Source organism: Miscanthus floridulus, chromosome 2 (genome assembly GCF_019320115.1).
Source record: "Miscanthus floridulus cultivar M001 chromosome 2, ASM1932011v1, whole genome shotgun sequence".
Taxonomy (NCBI): domain Eukaryota; kingdom Viridiplantae; phylum Streptophyta; class Magnoliopsida; order Poales; family Poaceae; genus Miscanthus; species Miscanthus floridulus.
This window is the reverse complement of record NC_089581.1, coordinates 146810466-146827112: the sequence shown is the minus strand read 5'-3', so window position 1 is coordinate 146827112 and position 16647 is coordinate 146810466. Positions and strand designations below refer to the sequence as shown.

The 16647-nt window shown below is 47.5% G+C and overlaps 1 protein-coding gene and 1 pseudogene across 2 annotated transcripts in view; both read right to left on the bottom strand.

Annotated features, from left to right (window-relative positions):
- LOC136532268 (uncharacterized) overlaps window positions 1–12369 on the bottom strand; it is a 46290-nt gene extending 33921 nt beyond the window's left edge. The window contains exon 1 of one of the 2 annotated variants that reach the window (XM_066524880.1): window positions 12010–12369. In XM_066524880.1, the coding sequence (XP_066380977.1) occupies window positions 12010–12039 (30 nt within the window). In that variant the 5' untranslated portion in view covers window positions 12040–12369. The remainder of the gene's footprint in view (window positions 1–12009) is intronic. The other variant, XM_066524888.1, reaches the window with a different exon arrangement.
- LOC136537233 (pentatricopeptide repeat-containing protein At2g22410, mitochondrial-like) lies at window positions 12352–14367 on the bottom strand (annotated as a pseudogene).
- Between the last annotated feature and the right edge of the window lie 2280 nt (window positions 14368–16647).

Below are 16647 nucleotides of genomic sequence, written 5' to 3'. Positions count from 1 at the left end.
ACCCTGCCGGTATTCTTGGAGCGCGTCTCCGGACCGCTAGCCGACCCCTAGCGAACGGGGTACGGGCCTCCACTCGGACTTACCCGATAACAGCTCACCGGAAATGCCATCGCTCGCGCCCACTGAGGGTAGCATGGCATCTTCCACCCCTCCTTCCGAGCGAAAAGGAAGCACGAGGGTCGTACAAAAAGCCGAGGGAACCCCTGACGGCCCTCTCGCTCTAGGCGGAGGCTAAGGGGCTCTTTCCGCAGCATCGTCGAGACCCTGCGATCCGAACTCGCACCCACGGGCCCGGCAAACACAATAAAAACCCCTCACTCGAAAGAGAAAAAAGCCCCTGGAGAAGTGAAATCACTCCTCCAGGGCCTCGGGGGCTACACCCGGTGGGTGCGCTCGCGCGCACCCACCGAAACCTCGAGTACGAAACACCATCCCGGCAGGAACTATCAAGAGCCAATTCTCGTCAGAACCTCAGGGGGAGTGCCTCCACTCCCCCCAAGGCCCGGGGGCTACTGTCGGATACCGCGAGAAGGGGTACCCTAAGCAAGAACCAAAAAACGATTGCTTAGACTTCGTAAAGATCGAAACCAGTTAAACACCGCTGGCCTCGGCCAATTCTCCGACTCGCCCGAGGCCCCCTCACCGCTGACCTCGGGCGATCCCCCACCGAAGGCCTCGGCCGACCCCCTCTCGTCGCAGGCCTCGGCCGGGCCGCCGACCCTCCGTCTCGCGCGAGGCAGGCTCGGCAGCACTCTGCTGCCTCTTCCTTCACCCGTCCCTCTGACAAAACGTCGTGTCGCATTACCTCAGCCAACTGCATGCCCCTGGCGTCGGCCGCATGCTCAACACAGTACAGAGGAATGGCCGACGGGACAGGAGGCAGGACTGGGCAGGGGTTACCCGCCACTATGCCAACCACTATGCACATGGTTGACGCCCATGCCTCACTGTGCTGCCAACTCCTGCTCCGAGAACAACGCAGCATGGGGAGCCATGTCTGGGATACTGTGGCCTCGGAATCAGTACCCAGGACCAATAATTCCCTCCAAGGCCTCGGCAGTTGCTTTAGGGGCTCGGCAGCCTGAGGATCCATGTCCGCCGAGCCCCCACGATGGCTCGGCCTCGGCATCTGCAGAGCCACGGCTCCCTACGACGTCATCGCACGATGACCAGCACGTCAGCACCCTGCCATCCACGACGGGACTGTGCAGGGGCTACCAGCTACTGTGCCGCCTAAACTCCTGCACCAAGGACGAACACGACGTGGGGAGTCAGAACTGGGTTCCTGTGACCTCGGGACCAGCGAACTGACCGAGTTCCGCCTCGCCCTGAGGACTCCCGGTAGGGCCTCGGGCGAGCTGGCCATGCTACGCCTCGTTCGAGGCTGGGCTCGTCCCGCAACCTCGTCGCCTCCGCCTCAAAGGTCGCTCTAGCGGGCTGTCGCCTCCAATCAATGCGCCCAGCTGCACCCACTACGTAAGCCACGATCGGCAGTGCGCCGCGACAGGAGCGACGGGACAACGGTCAAATCGCCTTTTTACCATCCCTTACTGACAATACAGGGTACCATATCCTGTAGACGCACGTTCCGCACTGTTCCGCCTAAATCAACTATGACGATGGCCGCCAAGACCCCGCATTGCCGTCTGCAAAGGCCTCAGCGCAGCGGGTCTCGGCCTCAGCGCAGCAGGTCTCGGCACAACCGACTACAGCAGCCACCAGGCCTCGGCACTTCACCAAGTCAACAAAAGTACAGGAGCGCAGCATGTCGTCGGCCTGGAGACCATACCGACTAGACACCGACGGGAACTCCCACGACGCCGCGCTGCTCCGGGGAGCAGAACACATCAGCAAATAGTAAACTTCTCATGTACTTCTGGCTTCCTCCTTGTGGCTATAAAAGGAGGTAGCCGGTACCATTTCTAGGGAGAGAGCGATAGGCAGAAAGACGAACACACAGATAGAACTACACACTCCTACACTGCTTGGGAACAACGCCTCAAGCAGCCCGCGCCACCCTCGCCGAGACCTGGGGCTAGCTCCCTCTCTCACCTAGCTTGTAACCCCCTACTACGAGCACTCCGGTGCAAGGAATACAAGATCGATCTCTCAGACTGGACGTAGGGCCTCGATTACCTGAACCAGTATAAACCTTGTGTCTCTTTGCATCACCATCCGGGATTAGGGGCACGCAGCACAAATTCACTCGTTGGTTGAGGGACCCCCGGTTCCAAAACACCGACAAGAGTAGTCTCATTAGTGAATCAAGAGTAGACAAGTGTGCATCCATCTTTTCATTAAGCTTCGCGTGGTCAAGTGAGAGTTCGTGCTTGTTACTCTTGGTGATCGCCATCACCTAGACGGCTTGGTGGTGATTGGGAGCTTGGTGATCACCCGACGGAGCTTGTGGGTGACCCAACTCAAGTTGTGAGCGGCTTTGGGTGATTCGCCGCGACGGAGTGTCGAAGAATCAACTCGTAGAGAGCACTTGATCCTTGCGTGGATCAAGGGGGAGCTACACCCTTGCGCGGGTGCTCCAACGAGGACTAGTGGGGAGTGGCGACTCTCCGATACCTCGGCAAAACATCGCCGCGTTCCTCTCTCTCTATTTGCTTTGAGCATTTACTTTGAGCAATTCAATACTTGTCTTTATATTCATAGAATTACCATGCTAGAGTAAGTTTGGAACATATGTTACAAGTTCGTTGTGCGTTAGATTAATAGAAACACTTCTCTAGGTGTAAGGAAAATGGACCCTTGGCCCATTTACTTTGGATTTTGGTATCTGATGACCAACACAACCAAATTGGACTAATGAATTTGCAAATGTTTGTTTTGTAGTCCAATAGGGTGCAAGACATGACTTGGACGAAGGCGACGTGATGATCCGATGATCAACACCTTAAGCAAGACCTTAGGAGCACAAGGAAAGACCCAAGATATCAAGCAAAGTCCAAGCATGAAGATAGGAACCAAACCGTACGCAAGATCACGGAGAAACGAGCTCGTAGAGGCGACCGGACGCTGGACCGGACGCTGGAAGCGCGACCGGATGCTGGACCGGTGACTCGGCAGATAGGCAACCGGACGCAAGGACCGGACGCTGGCGGCAACCGACCGGACGTAGGAATGCAGCGTCCGATCGATTACAGTAAGGTTCCAGAGCGGCATATCTGCGACCGGACGCGTCCGGTGGTAGGCGACCGGACGCTGGCCAGCGTCCGATCAGTGTTTTGCCGTCTCAACGGTCGGGACAACCGGACGCGTCCGGTCAGGACGATTCAGCGTCCAGTCAGTAGCAGAATTGCGGGAGTTCGACCCCAACGGCTATTTTCTCAGTGGGGCTTATAAATACAACCCCAACCGGCCATTTGAGTAGTGGGGAGCTGAGGAAACATATAAAGGGTGTTGATACACCATTTTAGTGATCTTCACTTGCACAGTGCTTAGTGTTTCATCAGGTGATTAGCGTAGGTGCTTTGCGAAGTGCTTAGGTTGATTAGACAACCGCTTATGCGCTTGCTCTAGGTGTATGCCTAGTGTTTAGTGAGGTTTGCATACCTCTTGCCACCCCGTGCTTGCGAGCGCAAGAGTTGTACATAGGAGGGGCTTGAAGTCTTGCGAGATCGCACCAACCGCGTTTGTGGTGCGGCCGCCACCGTATACCGAAGGCAACAAGGCCCGCGGCGTTTCGGCCGGAAGCTTGATAGTAAAGACGGCGGGGAGCATCCGGGAGAGGCTTATCGGAAGGCACATCGGAGACCCACTTGCGCGTGGGGAAAGCCCGAGGCTTTCCACGGAGTTACCCGATCGGGAGCTTGGCCCTTGCGAGGGATTCCTTGCGAGGGGCTCCAACGAGGACTAGGGGGAAGCTTGCGCGCTTCTCGATACCTCGGTAAAAATATCAGAGTCGTCGATGGGAGTTTGCATATCTCTACCTTGCTCTTTAAGCTTCCGCATTTACATTGATCATATTATTATCATTTGCGGTAGAGATAGCAACACACTAGCAAAACCATAGTTGCACATCTAGATAGATTATCTTTTGCATATGTTTTGCTAGAGGTAGACAAAGAGGCCATAGTTTGGAGTTATATTTTTTAAGTTGCCTAATTCACCTCCCCCCTCTTAGGCGTCCAAGTGTCCTACAAGTGGTATCAGAGCCGGTTGGCTTATTTTGGACCTTTGGCTTAACCGCCGTTGAGCCGACGCTATTTAGAGTGGTTGGGATGGATACCGCTAGGCCTCCGCAATTTGATGGCACTAACTTCCCATACTATAAAGCAAGAATGGCTTGTCATCTTGAGGCGGTTGATTTAGGTGTATGGAGAGTCACTTGTGACGGGATAAAACCCATTAAGAATCCCGAAAAACCCACGAAGAGTGATGAAAAAGAATTGCATTTTAATGTTAGAGCAAAAAATTGCTTGTTTGAATCATTTAGCATGGATGTTTTTAACCAAGTATTTACTTTAAATACGGCACATGAGATTTGGTTAAAACTCCAAGAGCTCCATGACAGCACAAGTAATATCCGTGAGCAAAAATATTGTCTAGCTAAGCAAAATTATGATTCCTTTGCTATGAATGATGATGAGCTTGTTCGTGATATGTATTCTTGTTTAAATCTAATTATCAATGAGCTCCATTCAATGGGATTATTAAAGCTACATGATGCGGACATCGTGAGGAAGATCATCTCCGTGCAACCACAAAAGAAATATGCAAGCATCATCACCATCCTTCACAATATGGAGGACTTAAGCACCATGACCTCGGGCATAGTCATCGACAAGGTAGTGGCATTTGAAATGTCACGAAAGATGGGTCAAGAAGAAGCTTCTTCATCAAGCAAAGGCAAAGCTCTTGCTTGTAGCGAGAAGAAGAAGATGAAGGACAAGAAAGTTGAGTCAAGCTCAAGCTCAAGCTCCTCAAGTGAAGAAGAAGATGATGAGGATAATGATGAAGAAGAAGAAGAAACAAGTAATGATGATCAATCTTCCTCTTTCACCTCTGACCTTGATGAAGAATCAATAAAACTTATCAACAAGGTGAAAAAGATGATCCAAAAGCTCAATGTCAAGGGTGTGCCCATCCAAATCCAAGACCTCGTTTTCACCAATCAAAGAAACAAGCAAAGAAAGAGAGGATGCTATGGATGTGGCGAGGTGGGGCACTTTGTGGAAGTTTGTCCAAACAACCCCACACCCAAGACAAAGAAGAAGGCGTGCAAGAACAAAGCCCTCACATCAATAAGGTCATGGGATGATTCTTCAAGTGAAGAAGACCATCAGAAGAGGCGAGTGCGCAAGCACTCATCATCTAGCTCTTCACATATGTGCCTTATGGCACGAGGTAACAAAAGCTCTTCCTCTAGTGAGAGTGATAGTGATGATGATATGCCTTCTTATCATGAAATTGTGCAACAAAATCTTAAATATGCTAAAGTTTGCACTAGTCAACAAAAGAAGCTCAAAAATTTAAAAGAAGAGCTAGGTAGTTCACAAGAAGCATACAAGAATTTACTTGAACAATATGAGAACTTTGCAAATCTAAATGTTGAACTATCTACTAAAATTGAGCAACTTGAAGCTAGTGCAACAACAAATGAATGCACAATTAGTGATAAGCAACTTGCAAAGAAAAATGAAAAATTAAAAGAAAAGTTAGCTAGCTCACAAAATGATTATCAGAGTTTGCTTGCTAAAATGGAAATCATGTGCAAACATTGTGATGAGCTAACAAATAAAGTTGCTAATCTTGAGGCCGTCAAAAATACCCCCACCAAGGCATCTAAAAGAAATGACATAATTAAAAAGGATGCCTCTACTTCTTGCAATGATTTATGTTTAGACTCACCCTTGTGCAACCAAGCTTGTGTTGAAAAAGTGATTATAGATACATGCACATAAGAGGTTGTAAAGGAGAATGAGAAACTCAAGCAAGAAGTAGTTCGCCTCAAAGGCAAGGCGAAGCAAACCCAACTTCATCAAGATAACACCGTCAAGGGAGTGAAGAAGCTTGATGAAGGATAAACCGTGGTTTGCTACGTGTGCCACAAGGAAGGCCACAAGTCCTACGAGTGCAAGATGAAGAATGGGGGAGGAGAAAAGAAGAAAGAGAAAAAGCAAACAAGCAAGCTTTCCAACACCTACACCAACAAGGTGCACAAGAAAGCCTCCACACCTTATCTCTTGAAGAAGAAGAAAAATAACAAGGTGGTGGCCATCAAGGTGAACAAGCAAGCCAACAATAGGGTCAAACGCTTTTGGGTGCCAAAGGAAATCATTTCCAACATGAAAAGCACCAAGAAGGTTTGGATCCCGAGAGGGAAGTGAGAAGTCCAATGGACTATGGGAAATTTGGAGACTTGGCAAAGTATGGGTGCATTTCATGGGGTGCATCATGATGGACAAAATCATTGCCAAGTGGGGTAGTGAATACTATGGACCTAAATTCTCCTTCCCATGTTAGGTAACTAGATGTTATCACTCTTTAATTGGTACATCTTGCAATTAGATTTTTCTACGATTGGTATCTTTAAGCATCTAGTTACTCTTCATGCCTAGGGTTGCATTTGCATGCTTATATCTTTTGTCATGCATACACTAGGTATTTCATATGATAGGCTTGCTCGGTCTCATTTGTAACCCTTGGAGCAAACCTACATGGTTTAAAATTGCTTAGAAGTACGGCACATAGCTTGTCTTACTATTGTTCATCTAATATGTGCCAAAGTCCAAATTGTAGATAATTTTCTCCCAAATATCATCTTTCAAGTGGTATTTTGACTCCTAGCAAGGGATTCCTTGCGACCGGGAGCTTGGCCCTTGCGAGGGATTCCTTGCGAGGGGCTCCAACGAGGACTAGGGGGAAGCTTGCGCGCTTCTCGATACCTCGGTAAAAATACCGGAGTCATCGACGGGAGTTTGCATATCTCTACCTTGCTCTTTAAGCTTCCGCATTTACATTGATCATATTATTATCATTTGCGGTAGAGATAGCAACACATTAGCAAAACCGTAGTTGCACATCTAGATAGATTATCTTTTGCATAGGTTTTGCTAGAGGTAGACAAAGAGGTCATAGTTTGGAGTTGTATTTTTTAAGTTGCCTAATTCACCCCCCCTCTTAGGCGTCCAAGTGTCCTACACTAGGCACGAGGGGTTAATTGGGCTAACCGTAGGATTTAATTATTGAAAGAAAATTTAGAATTAGCCCAATTCACCCCCCCTCTTGGGCATCTTAATCCTTTCACATGTGTTGCATCGACATTGGAGGAGATGGAATGAAATGCGCAAGGCAAAGGTATAACCTAGGGCATTTCATTTCACCGGTCATAGGTGTGTAGAGAAGTTTATGACCGGGTTTACGATAGATGGTCGTACTATCAAGAGGGACAAACTTGTTTGCATATCGGTCATCTAAGTGCCACTGGAGTGATCTAACTTTGCATCGTAGCTAGGATTGAGTGGCGTGGCAAGTTGAGTGGCTAATCCTTTGGAAAATGATTGTGAAAATGCTAACACAAATACACATGGTGGTGTACACTTGGTGGTGTTGGCACATTTATAAAGGAGATGAAGTTAGAGTTGATGTGGATCAATTCGGCAATAGAACGGAGGTGAGAAGGGTTTGAAACTCTACCGACGGAGTGTCCACCCGTAGAGTGCGGACAGTCCGACGGTGCCACCGGCACCCTATATAGAAAAGATAGGGTCCCACAGTGTGGACCGGACTCTGGTCATGCAGTGACCGAACGCTGGGTTGCAGCGTCCAGTCAATAGTGGCAGGCAGCGTGCAGCGTCGGTCAATCGATCGGACGCTGGCTCTGGAAGTGACCGGATGCTGGCTGTGTGTGTCCGGTCAGGGCGGACGTATGGTGACGCAGGCAGAGCAGAAGCTAGAGAGTGACCGAACGCTGGTGCTGCGTCCGATCGTGATCGACCGGACGGGTCCGGTCATGAAATGTCGTTTCTGGAACCTTACTGGAAACGACCAGACGTTGGAGGCTCAGCGTCCGGTCAGTTGATGCTGCTGCGTCCGGTCGTCAAATGACCGTTGAGATAGGATGAACAACGTTTGAAGGAGGGGACACGTGGCGAGTATCGCGTGACCAGACGCTAAGGTCCAGCGTCCAGTCGATCTGACCAGAGCTTCCGGTCGTCCCGACTTTTGCCCAGTGAAGGGGTAACGGCTCTATTTGTTCGTGGGGTTATAAATAGAAGCCATGGTCGGCCTTGGGCCGAGAGCTGAGCACACTAGAGCCTTGGTGGTTTGTGTGGTAGTGCTTGGAAGCCCTCCATCTCACATATACTTGATAGTGATCATCGGCGGGCTCAAGCATCTTTTCAGCTCTTTTGCTCTCGGCCGGTATGCTCAGGCATAATTTCAGCCATTTTGCTTTTTGATTCGGGTGTTAGCTTATTAGCTACCCTCATCGGCGGGCTCAAGCATCTTTTCAGCTCTTTTGCTCTCGGCCGGTATGCTCAGGCATAATTTTAGTCATTTTGCTTTTTGGTTCGGGTGTTAGCTTATTAGCTACCCTCATCGGCGGGCTCAAGCATCTTTTTAGCTCTTTTGCTCTCGGCCGGTATGCTCAGGCGTAATTTTAGCCATTTTGCTTTTTGGTTTGGGTGTTAGCTTATTAGCTACCCTCATCGACGGGCTCAAGCATCTTTTCAGCTCTTTTGCTCTCGGTCGGTATGCTCAGGCATAATTTCAGCCATTTTGCTTTTTGGTTCGGGTGTTAGCTTATTAGCTACCCTCATCGGCGGGCTCAAGTATCTTTTCAGCTCTTTTGCTCTCGGACGGTATGCTCAGTGAAAACAACTGGGGGAAAGCCATAATAAGACATATGTTGTCAAGGAACACCATCTTTATTGATCATGAACGTTGATCTCTTGTGGCTTGTATATATATTCTTCCTTGAGTTGTTTTCGTGCGTAGAATCTTCTTAGTTGGCTGATGTGCCATGTATTGTTGACTTCTTTTCCATCTTTAGTTATCAACTTGTACGCACCAGCTGTCGATGTTTCGATGATTTTGCTTGTCCGGGTTGTCTCGGTTGTTTCTATCCGGGAACCTCTCTCGTGTCTTCTCCTCTGCAGTAATCATCTTTTCTACTGTGCGTCTAAATTCTTTATTGTTTCTCGGATTTTCTTTGCAGAAGTCCTGAAATTGCCACCTAGCCATGATTCCGTGAGAGAAAGCTTCGATTACTTCTCGTTCGGTGATGTCATGTACTTGAGCACGTAGTTCATCAAATCGTCGATAGTAATCTCTGAGACTTTCGCCCCCTTTCTGCTTGAGTTCTTTTAATTCTACGTGGATGATGGGGTGCGTAATGATACCCGCGAAATTTTCACAAAAAACTCTTTGCAAGTCCTCCCAATTTCTGATTGACCCTGGATTTAATTTGTTGAACCATTGGAGGGGCATGGTTTCCAGTGCCATGGGAAAAAATAAGGTCTTGATATCGTCGTCTCCTCCGGCTAGTTTAATCGACTGCGAGTAAATCCTGAGCCACTGCCTTGGCTCAGTCTTGCCATCATATTTAGAGTGGTTGGATGGCTTGAACTTGTGAGGTAGTCATATTAAAGCAAGTCTGTTCGCAAAACAGGGGAATCTATCGTGCGTTCTAGCTTCTGTGTATTCTGATTCAGCACCTCCTTCTAGCCAACTATTGTCTTGGTGAGAGTAGTTCTGCGGGGTTGTCTGAATTGGTACTTTGCTTTTGGTCTTTCTTGGTTGTTCGACTCGATAGTTTTGACTATGGTCCCTTCTACTTTCTCTGTTGTGACTTCCACTTGGTCCGAGTCTCTCGAAAGCAGACTTCCTTTGATTTTGATCTTCCTGTCTGTGAGACGTTGACCTGGCAGGTAGTCTTGAGCAGGTCTCTCCGTCGTGTACCCTCAGGGCTGTTGACCGGAGAAGGTCCCGGAGCTGTTCCTGTTTTTCACCGGGAAGTGAGGCCGCTCCGAGTTCATCTAGTGCTTCTCAGATCCTATTGTAGGGTGTGTTCACCGCGCGTCTTTCTTCGACTTCTTGTTCTGATTTTCTTCTACTGTACTCGGCCAGATCTGACTCATATTTGATCCAAGCTTCCTTGCGCTGCCTAGCACGGCGTTGGCGTCCTTGTTTCAATTTGTTTCTTCTTTCTCTGGCTTGCTTCTGATTCTCGGTCTCACCATCGTGCCCCTGGATAAAGGGTGATATGTTGGACTCAGATTCATCCGATGACTTGATGTCGGGTGCTTCTGGGGGGACCAATGGTGATCGAGGACGGCGAACCATGAATACTTCTCGTGCGTGAATTGTTCTGTTATCGGCGTTGGTTTCCATACTGTCGGAGTCGCTGACAACTTTAGTAGAGGCTTCAAGGTCGTAGATCGAGTCTCCTTCTTGGTAGGGTAGAACCGCTGTCGTCGTCGTGCCGACTAGTCAGGTTGCGCTATCCTCAGGAACAGAATCTGGCCAGTGGACGATGCAGTTTTGAGATGTTATAGTTAATACCAGGCCTTCCTGAGCTCCTTTCAGTGGCATTCTAAGCACCGGATCGAGGGATCCTTCGGGCCGTGCCTGATAAGATTTTGCCATTTCGTGGAGTTCGAACGAAAAAGGACTTGACTTCTTGAAAGGATTTTGAGTGTACTCCGAGTTGTATTCTTGATAGGCCGAAACCGCGCTCTGGAACCCTACCGAAAAAGAACTTGGCCTCTCGAAAGAACTCGGGTAGGACTCCGTCTCGGATGCGGAGCCTGAGTTTGAGTTGGATGCGCAAAGCCGCAAAATCTGAGTTGGATCGGTCATCACGAGCTGCGCGAATCTTCCGGCGAGTTGATCCGTCGTAATCGCCGAAATAGAAAGGTCTTCATGGTGATCCGAATCTTCAAGGAGATGGCTTTGGAGCTTGCCATCGTCGCCTGCCTCGCAGATCCATGAACCGAAGATAAAGGTTGATCCCGTCGAGAAGATCATGTTGTCAAGGTCCGTCGAGCTCTCGGATGCAAATTTGCCGAAATCCCCTACCTGGCGCGTCAGCTGTCGATGTTTCACCACCAATAGCCTGCCACGGGGATACCCGAGGCAGTTTGTTCGGGCTTCAGCGTATGCAGAACTCGACGGAAAATGCAAGAGACAGTCGATTTATCTTGGTTCGGACCCTCGATCGTGATCGAGTGATAGCCCTACGTCTAGTTGGCGTTAACCTTTGTGTTGGATTGATTGTAAAATGTTGTGTTGCGTTTAACTCTCTTCTCTCTCTCCATCTAAGGAGCCATGCCCTCCTTTATATTGTCAGGAGGCCAGAGTCCTAGTCGGTTTACAATGTATAGTCATAATAGGATTACAGGATAGTATTACTACTAGGATTACATGGGAGGAATCCTAATCAAACTAGATCTCCTCTCTTCCTTGCGGTGTATCCCGTGGGTCCCGCATCGACAGGGTTTTCAGTTGACATGCCAAAAATTAATATTTCAAAGATCTAAAATCATATATGTTGCCTCCCACCCAATTTACCTCAATACTTTCAAGCCTTTTTAGATTACTTTGGACTAGGTAGTCACAATATTACTGCAATCACTTACTAATGTGTTAGATACATACTTTAATCAAATAGTCAAATAACTGGTTTCTAATTTGATAGCTATTTCTATTAGTAAATTTCCAAGAACTCCATATATTTTAATGAAAATTACCAAAAAACTATAGTTTCATATAAACACACATGTTTGGCAGCAAATAGGAGGGGTACACATGTCAATTACAGCAGCATGAGGGTCTAGCCTGTCAGGTTTCAAAATCATTTAACATGTCAACTTATGCCAAAATTTGTGTAAAGTTCCAACTGAAATATATAATTTCAAGTTAGACCAAAATATTTCTACTTTTGCGAAAATTAGTATATATGAACCAACCACAGCCTACATACCAAAATCCTTTTTTATTCTTACCCCTTCCTAACCTTCCTAATCTATTACTGACCTTTCCATAACAAGTACATACCTCAGGCAGAAAAGTAATTAGTCTGTGCATATCTTTTTTTGCAACAGAAAACCAACTCTTGACGAATTGTGTTGCTCCTCGCTCATTGTCAGATGAATAATTATTATGCTTTTGGAAGAGAAGGCAGTGATGCAAGCTTTATCTGAACTTGTTGGATGTTCAAAGGATGAATGTTGCAATTATGATAATAGGGAAAAGTGTTTTAGTTGTATCTACAAAAGCAGATAGAGGAATCATGAACTGGATTACAAGACCTGAGAACACAGGTAATAGTTAGAACACAAACTAAGCAGATAAAAATATTGGATTCTGACCATGTAATACTTCAGCTTAAACCTCACTCTATGCATTCTGCTTTCTAATACCATCGCATGCGAGAATCTCATGAAGAAAGTGATGATTCAACCACACTACAGCCTGCAACTTTTGCTACATGTTGCTTCATGGAACCCCTTAGGTCCTTTACACACTGCCACATCCCCTCTGAAGCATATATGTTAGATAACATAGTTTGGAACCCATCATGATGAGGATCCAGCTTGACAAGCTTCTTGCCAACCCTTTCCCCGACCTCACTATCGCCATGCTTCCAACAGGCACCAAGCAATGCACCCCATGCTGGAACATCAGGTGACATGGGCATGCTCTTAATCAGGTCCTCAGCCTCTCTGACATACCCAGCACGTCCAAGGAGATCAATCATACATCCATAGTGTCTGATGTTTGGTATAATCTTGTACTTGTTCTGCATCAACTTGAAAAATTGACGGCCCTCCTCAACTAAGCCACCATGTCTGCAAGCACTCAGAACTCCAGTGAAAGTTATCTCATTGGGGACAGCAGTGCCAGAGGTTTCCATCTCAGAGAACATGTCAAGGGATCTTGTAACAAGGCCATTCATGGCCAGTCCCACAATGATAGCATTCCAGCAAGGTGTCCCTTTTTCTTCCACCATGTCAAAGACTTCTAGTGCAGCCTCCATGCATCCACATTTCATGTACATGTCAATGAGGCTAGTCCCAAGTACAATAGTGATGTTATATTGGTATTGCCTAATGTACTCATGCACTAACTTCCCTTGCTCCAAAGCAGACAAATTAGTACATGCAGAGATTACACTAATAAGCGTAACTTCATCCGGTTTGATTTCATGGGCTCTCATGTTGTCAAAAACAGTGAGCGCCTCAGGTGACTGGTTATTTTGCACACAACCAGCTATCATTGCACTCCAGGAAACGTTGTCCTTGTCAGGCATCACACCGAATAACGCTTTTGCATCTTTGATGCGACCATTCTTCAGATAGCCAGAAATCATCGAGTTCCAGGAGAAGTGGTCCAAACTCTCACCGCTATCAAACAATCTCTGTGCTGCAACAACATCCAGACAACTTGAGTACATGTGGATCAGCGCATTCTGGACATTGACCCGTCTACCAAGGCCAGCTCTGACAACCAGCCCATGGCACACCTCTCCGTTCTGAATCACCTCTGACTTAGCGCAAGCAGCGACCACACTGACCATCACTGCCTCATCCACAGGCCACCCCTCTTCACGCATATCTGAAAACACAGCCAACGCTTCCACAAACATATAATTCCGCTCGAAGCAAGAGATCATAGCTGTCCACGTGAACGCATCCCTATGCTCCGCTCTGTCAAACACCCCCCTCGCCTCCTCTACCATCCCTCTCCTCGCGAACAACGCCACCATAGAGCTCACCGCCGCAGCGCTCCTCTCTGGCATCCTCGCAAACACCCTGACAGCCTGCTCGACATCCCCGTCCCGCACGTACGTGACGAGGATCGTGTTCCAGGAAACGGCGTCCCACAAGGGTCCCGCGTCGAACACCCTGCGCGCGCCCGCGACGCAGCCGCACGCAGAGTACATGTGCATCAGCGCGTTCCTGAGGTACAGGTTGTCGCCGAACCCGTGCTTGACGGCGTGGGAGTGGACCTGCCGGCCTTCCCTCGCGTCCCCTCTGGCGGCGCAGGCGGCGGCGAGGAGCGGGTGCGTGTAGGTGTCGGGCGCCGCGGGCATGGAGGCGTAGAGCGGGAAGCAGAGGTGGGGAAAGCCCTGGCGCAGAGCCGCCCTGAGGAGAGTGTTGCAGGTGAAGGCATTGGGGCTGCGCACGAGCTGGAAGAGTCGGAGGGAGTGGTGGAGCGGTTGCGGCAGGAGGCGCGCGGCGGTCGCGGAGGTGGTGAAGAGGAGGAGGCGGCTGGCGGCGTAGGCGTCAGCGAGGAGGCCCGACGCGAGGAACTGCGCGTGGATTTCAAGGAGGTGGCGCGCGGAGCGGCAGCGGGAGAGTTGCGCGTCCAGAAGGGACACCGTGAGCGGCATGATCAGCTGGCTCTGGCGCGCTGCGGTGGGCGGATGGTGGGCGGATGGCCGGCGGGAGAGCGAGCGGCTCAAAGCTGCAGGTTGCGCAGGCTAGGTGGGCTGGCATTCCTGGCAATAATGTGGGCTGACGGACGGGTTCCAACTTAGCGCGTGTTTAGTTCCATAAAGTTGAATTTGGGGCTACTATACCACTTTCGTTTTTATTTGGCAATTAGTGTTTAAATATGAACTAATTAAGCTCAAAACGTTCGTCTCGCAATTTCCCACAAAACTGTGCAATTAGTTTTTTTTCGTCTACATTTAATACTCCATGCACAAGCCGTAAATATTCGATGTGATAGGTGCTATGGCACTTTTTGAAATTTTAGTGTGGAACTAAACAAGGGCTAACTATATGCAGTTGGTGGGTGGCGTGGCCCGCTGTGATGAACTGATTTGATTGGCCCGAACAACTGGGAACTCGCCGGCCCTTAACGGGCCAAATCCCAGCAAATTTGCAAAGATTTCATCAGCCCGGAAAGTAAAAAAAAACATTTTTATCTCCTAACATATCGTCGTAGTTTATATTTTCTCCTCGAATTTTAGAACTGAGAAACTGTCACCTTCGACTCTCAAAACATTTAAATGAGTAAATGACCTCTGGACTGGTTAAAACTTGCACCACCTTACCACTACACCACTAAATTGCTTGTGAGTACATATAGAATTTTATCTTTATGCACAAACATTATGTATTCTTGTATTGAATATTTAAACTACTAAATAAACTCAAATGAAAAAAAGCTTTAACTATAAAGTTTTAAATCTTGTCAAGTACTACAACTTTAGTATATGATGTGTCTCCATCCAAGATTATTTGAAACATTTAAAAAATCAAGTATCAAAATATGTGAATTTAAAATAAATATTTGAGACAGTAAATAACTTTAAATAAAAAACCTATTAATAGAAAAAATATAGATCAGGTCAGCCACTACAGCTTTGGTATTAACCATGTGAATATTCAAAGTCCGCCTATGCAAATCGATTTAAGAATATAGACGCTTAGAACGTCCGCCTCTATTAATAGCGATTAACGCAAACGGTCGACTTAAGATGTCTGCCTTCGAAAAATTGATTTACGAGATAGGTGTCCTAAGATGCCTACCTTCATTAACAATGATTATTAGAGGCAGCCGCATTAGGACGCCTGCCTCGGTAAATGATTTTCGATGACGAACATTTTCTCATAGGCCCATTGACCATTTACGGAGACAGCTGCTAGGTGCGTCCGTCTCTGCTAATTAGAGAGTTCGTCTCTTAAAATCATTTTTGTTATCAAATATTTTAATTAAAGATAATAAGAACAGCTTGGAAATCAATTCTTACCAACTACCCAGGTAACTTAAACGATTTTGGGGTCTGAAATATGGTCTTGCATATCCCAGTGATTACGGACGGCGGGGCGAACGTAAGTTGCTACCGACTGCCGTGCTGACTGATGCGTGCTGATAGGCATTTGGGAGTTGGGACCTCGTCCTCGTCGTGCTAGTGGGGTAGTGGGTTGTGGGTTAGGCATTTCCCACGCAGAAACTGGAGTTACTAGGGGCTGATTTAGTTTTCAAAAATTTTCACCCTAAACTATCGTAACGAATCTTACGGCACATGCATGTAGTATTAAATATAGACGAAAAAAAACTAATTACACAGTTTGGTTGGAAATCGCGAGACGAATGTTTTAAAACTAATTAGTCCATGATTAGCCATAAGTGCTACAGTAACTAACATGCACTAATGATGAATTAATTAGGCTTAATAAATTCATCTCGTAGTTTCCAGACGAGCCATGTAATTAGTTTTTTTTATTAGTATCGAAAACCCCTTCCGATATCTCCGAAAAATCCGATGTGACATCCAAAAATTTTCATTTCACAAACTAAACACCCCTAGAATAAAAAGTTGGCTGTTGCTGTAACTGTAATGCTGTCGACATACTGCTTCGGTTCAGTGCCAAACGCATTAAGCTCACCGCGTTGCCAGTTTGCCACTCACCAGAATACAGTAAGTTGCAACTCAGGCATTGGGTTGGAATCTCTGGACAAGCCTACGGTGAATATTTGACTTCAAGTTAGTGTTTTGCATTTTCCTTTTCTGGAGTAGACAAAACTATTGGGTGGAGCGTTAAGAGCATCTTCAGCAGTGTCATAATACAACTCCCCCAATATAAAGGGGTAATTGGGCTACCCCAGAGATGCTGGATGGGCCCCGTATGTGAGTTATAATTTATTTTTTTTTTCTTTTTTTTTCTTTTCCCTTCCATC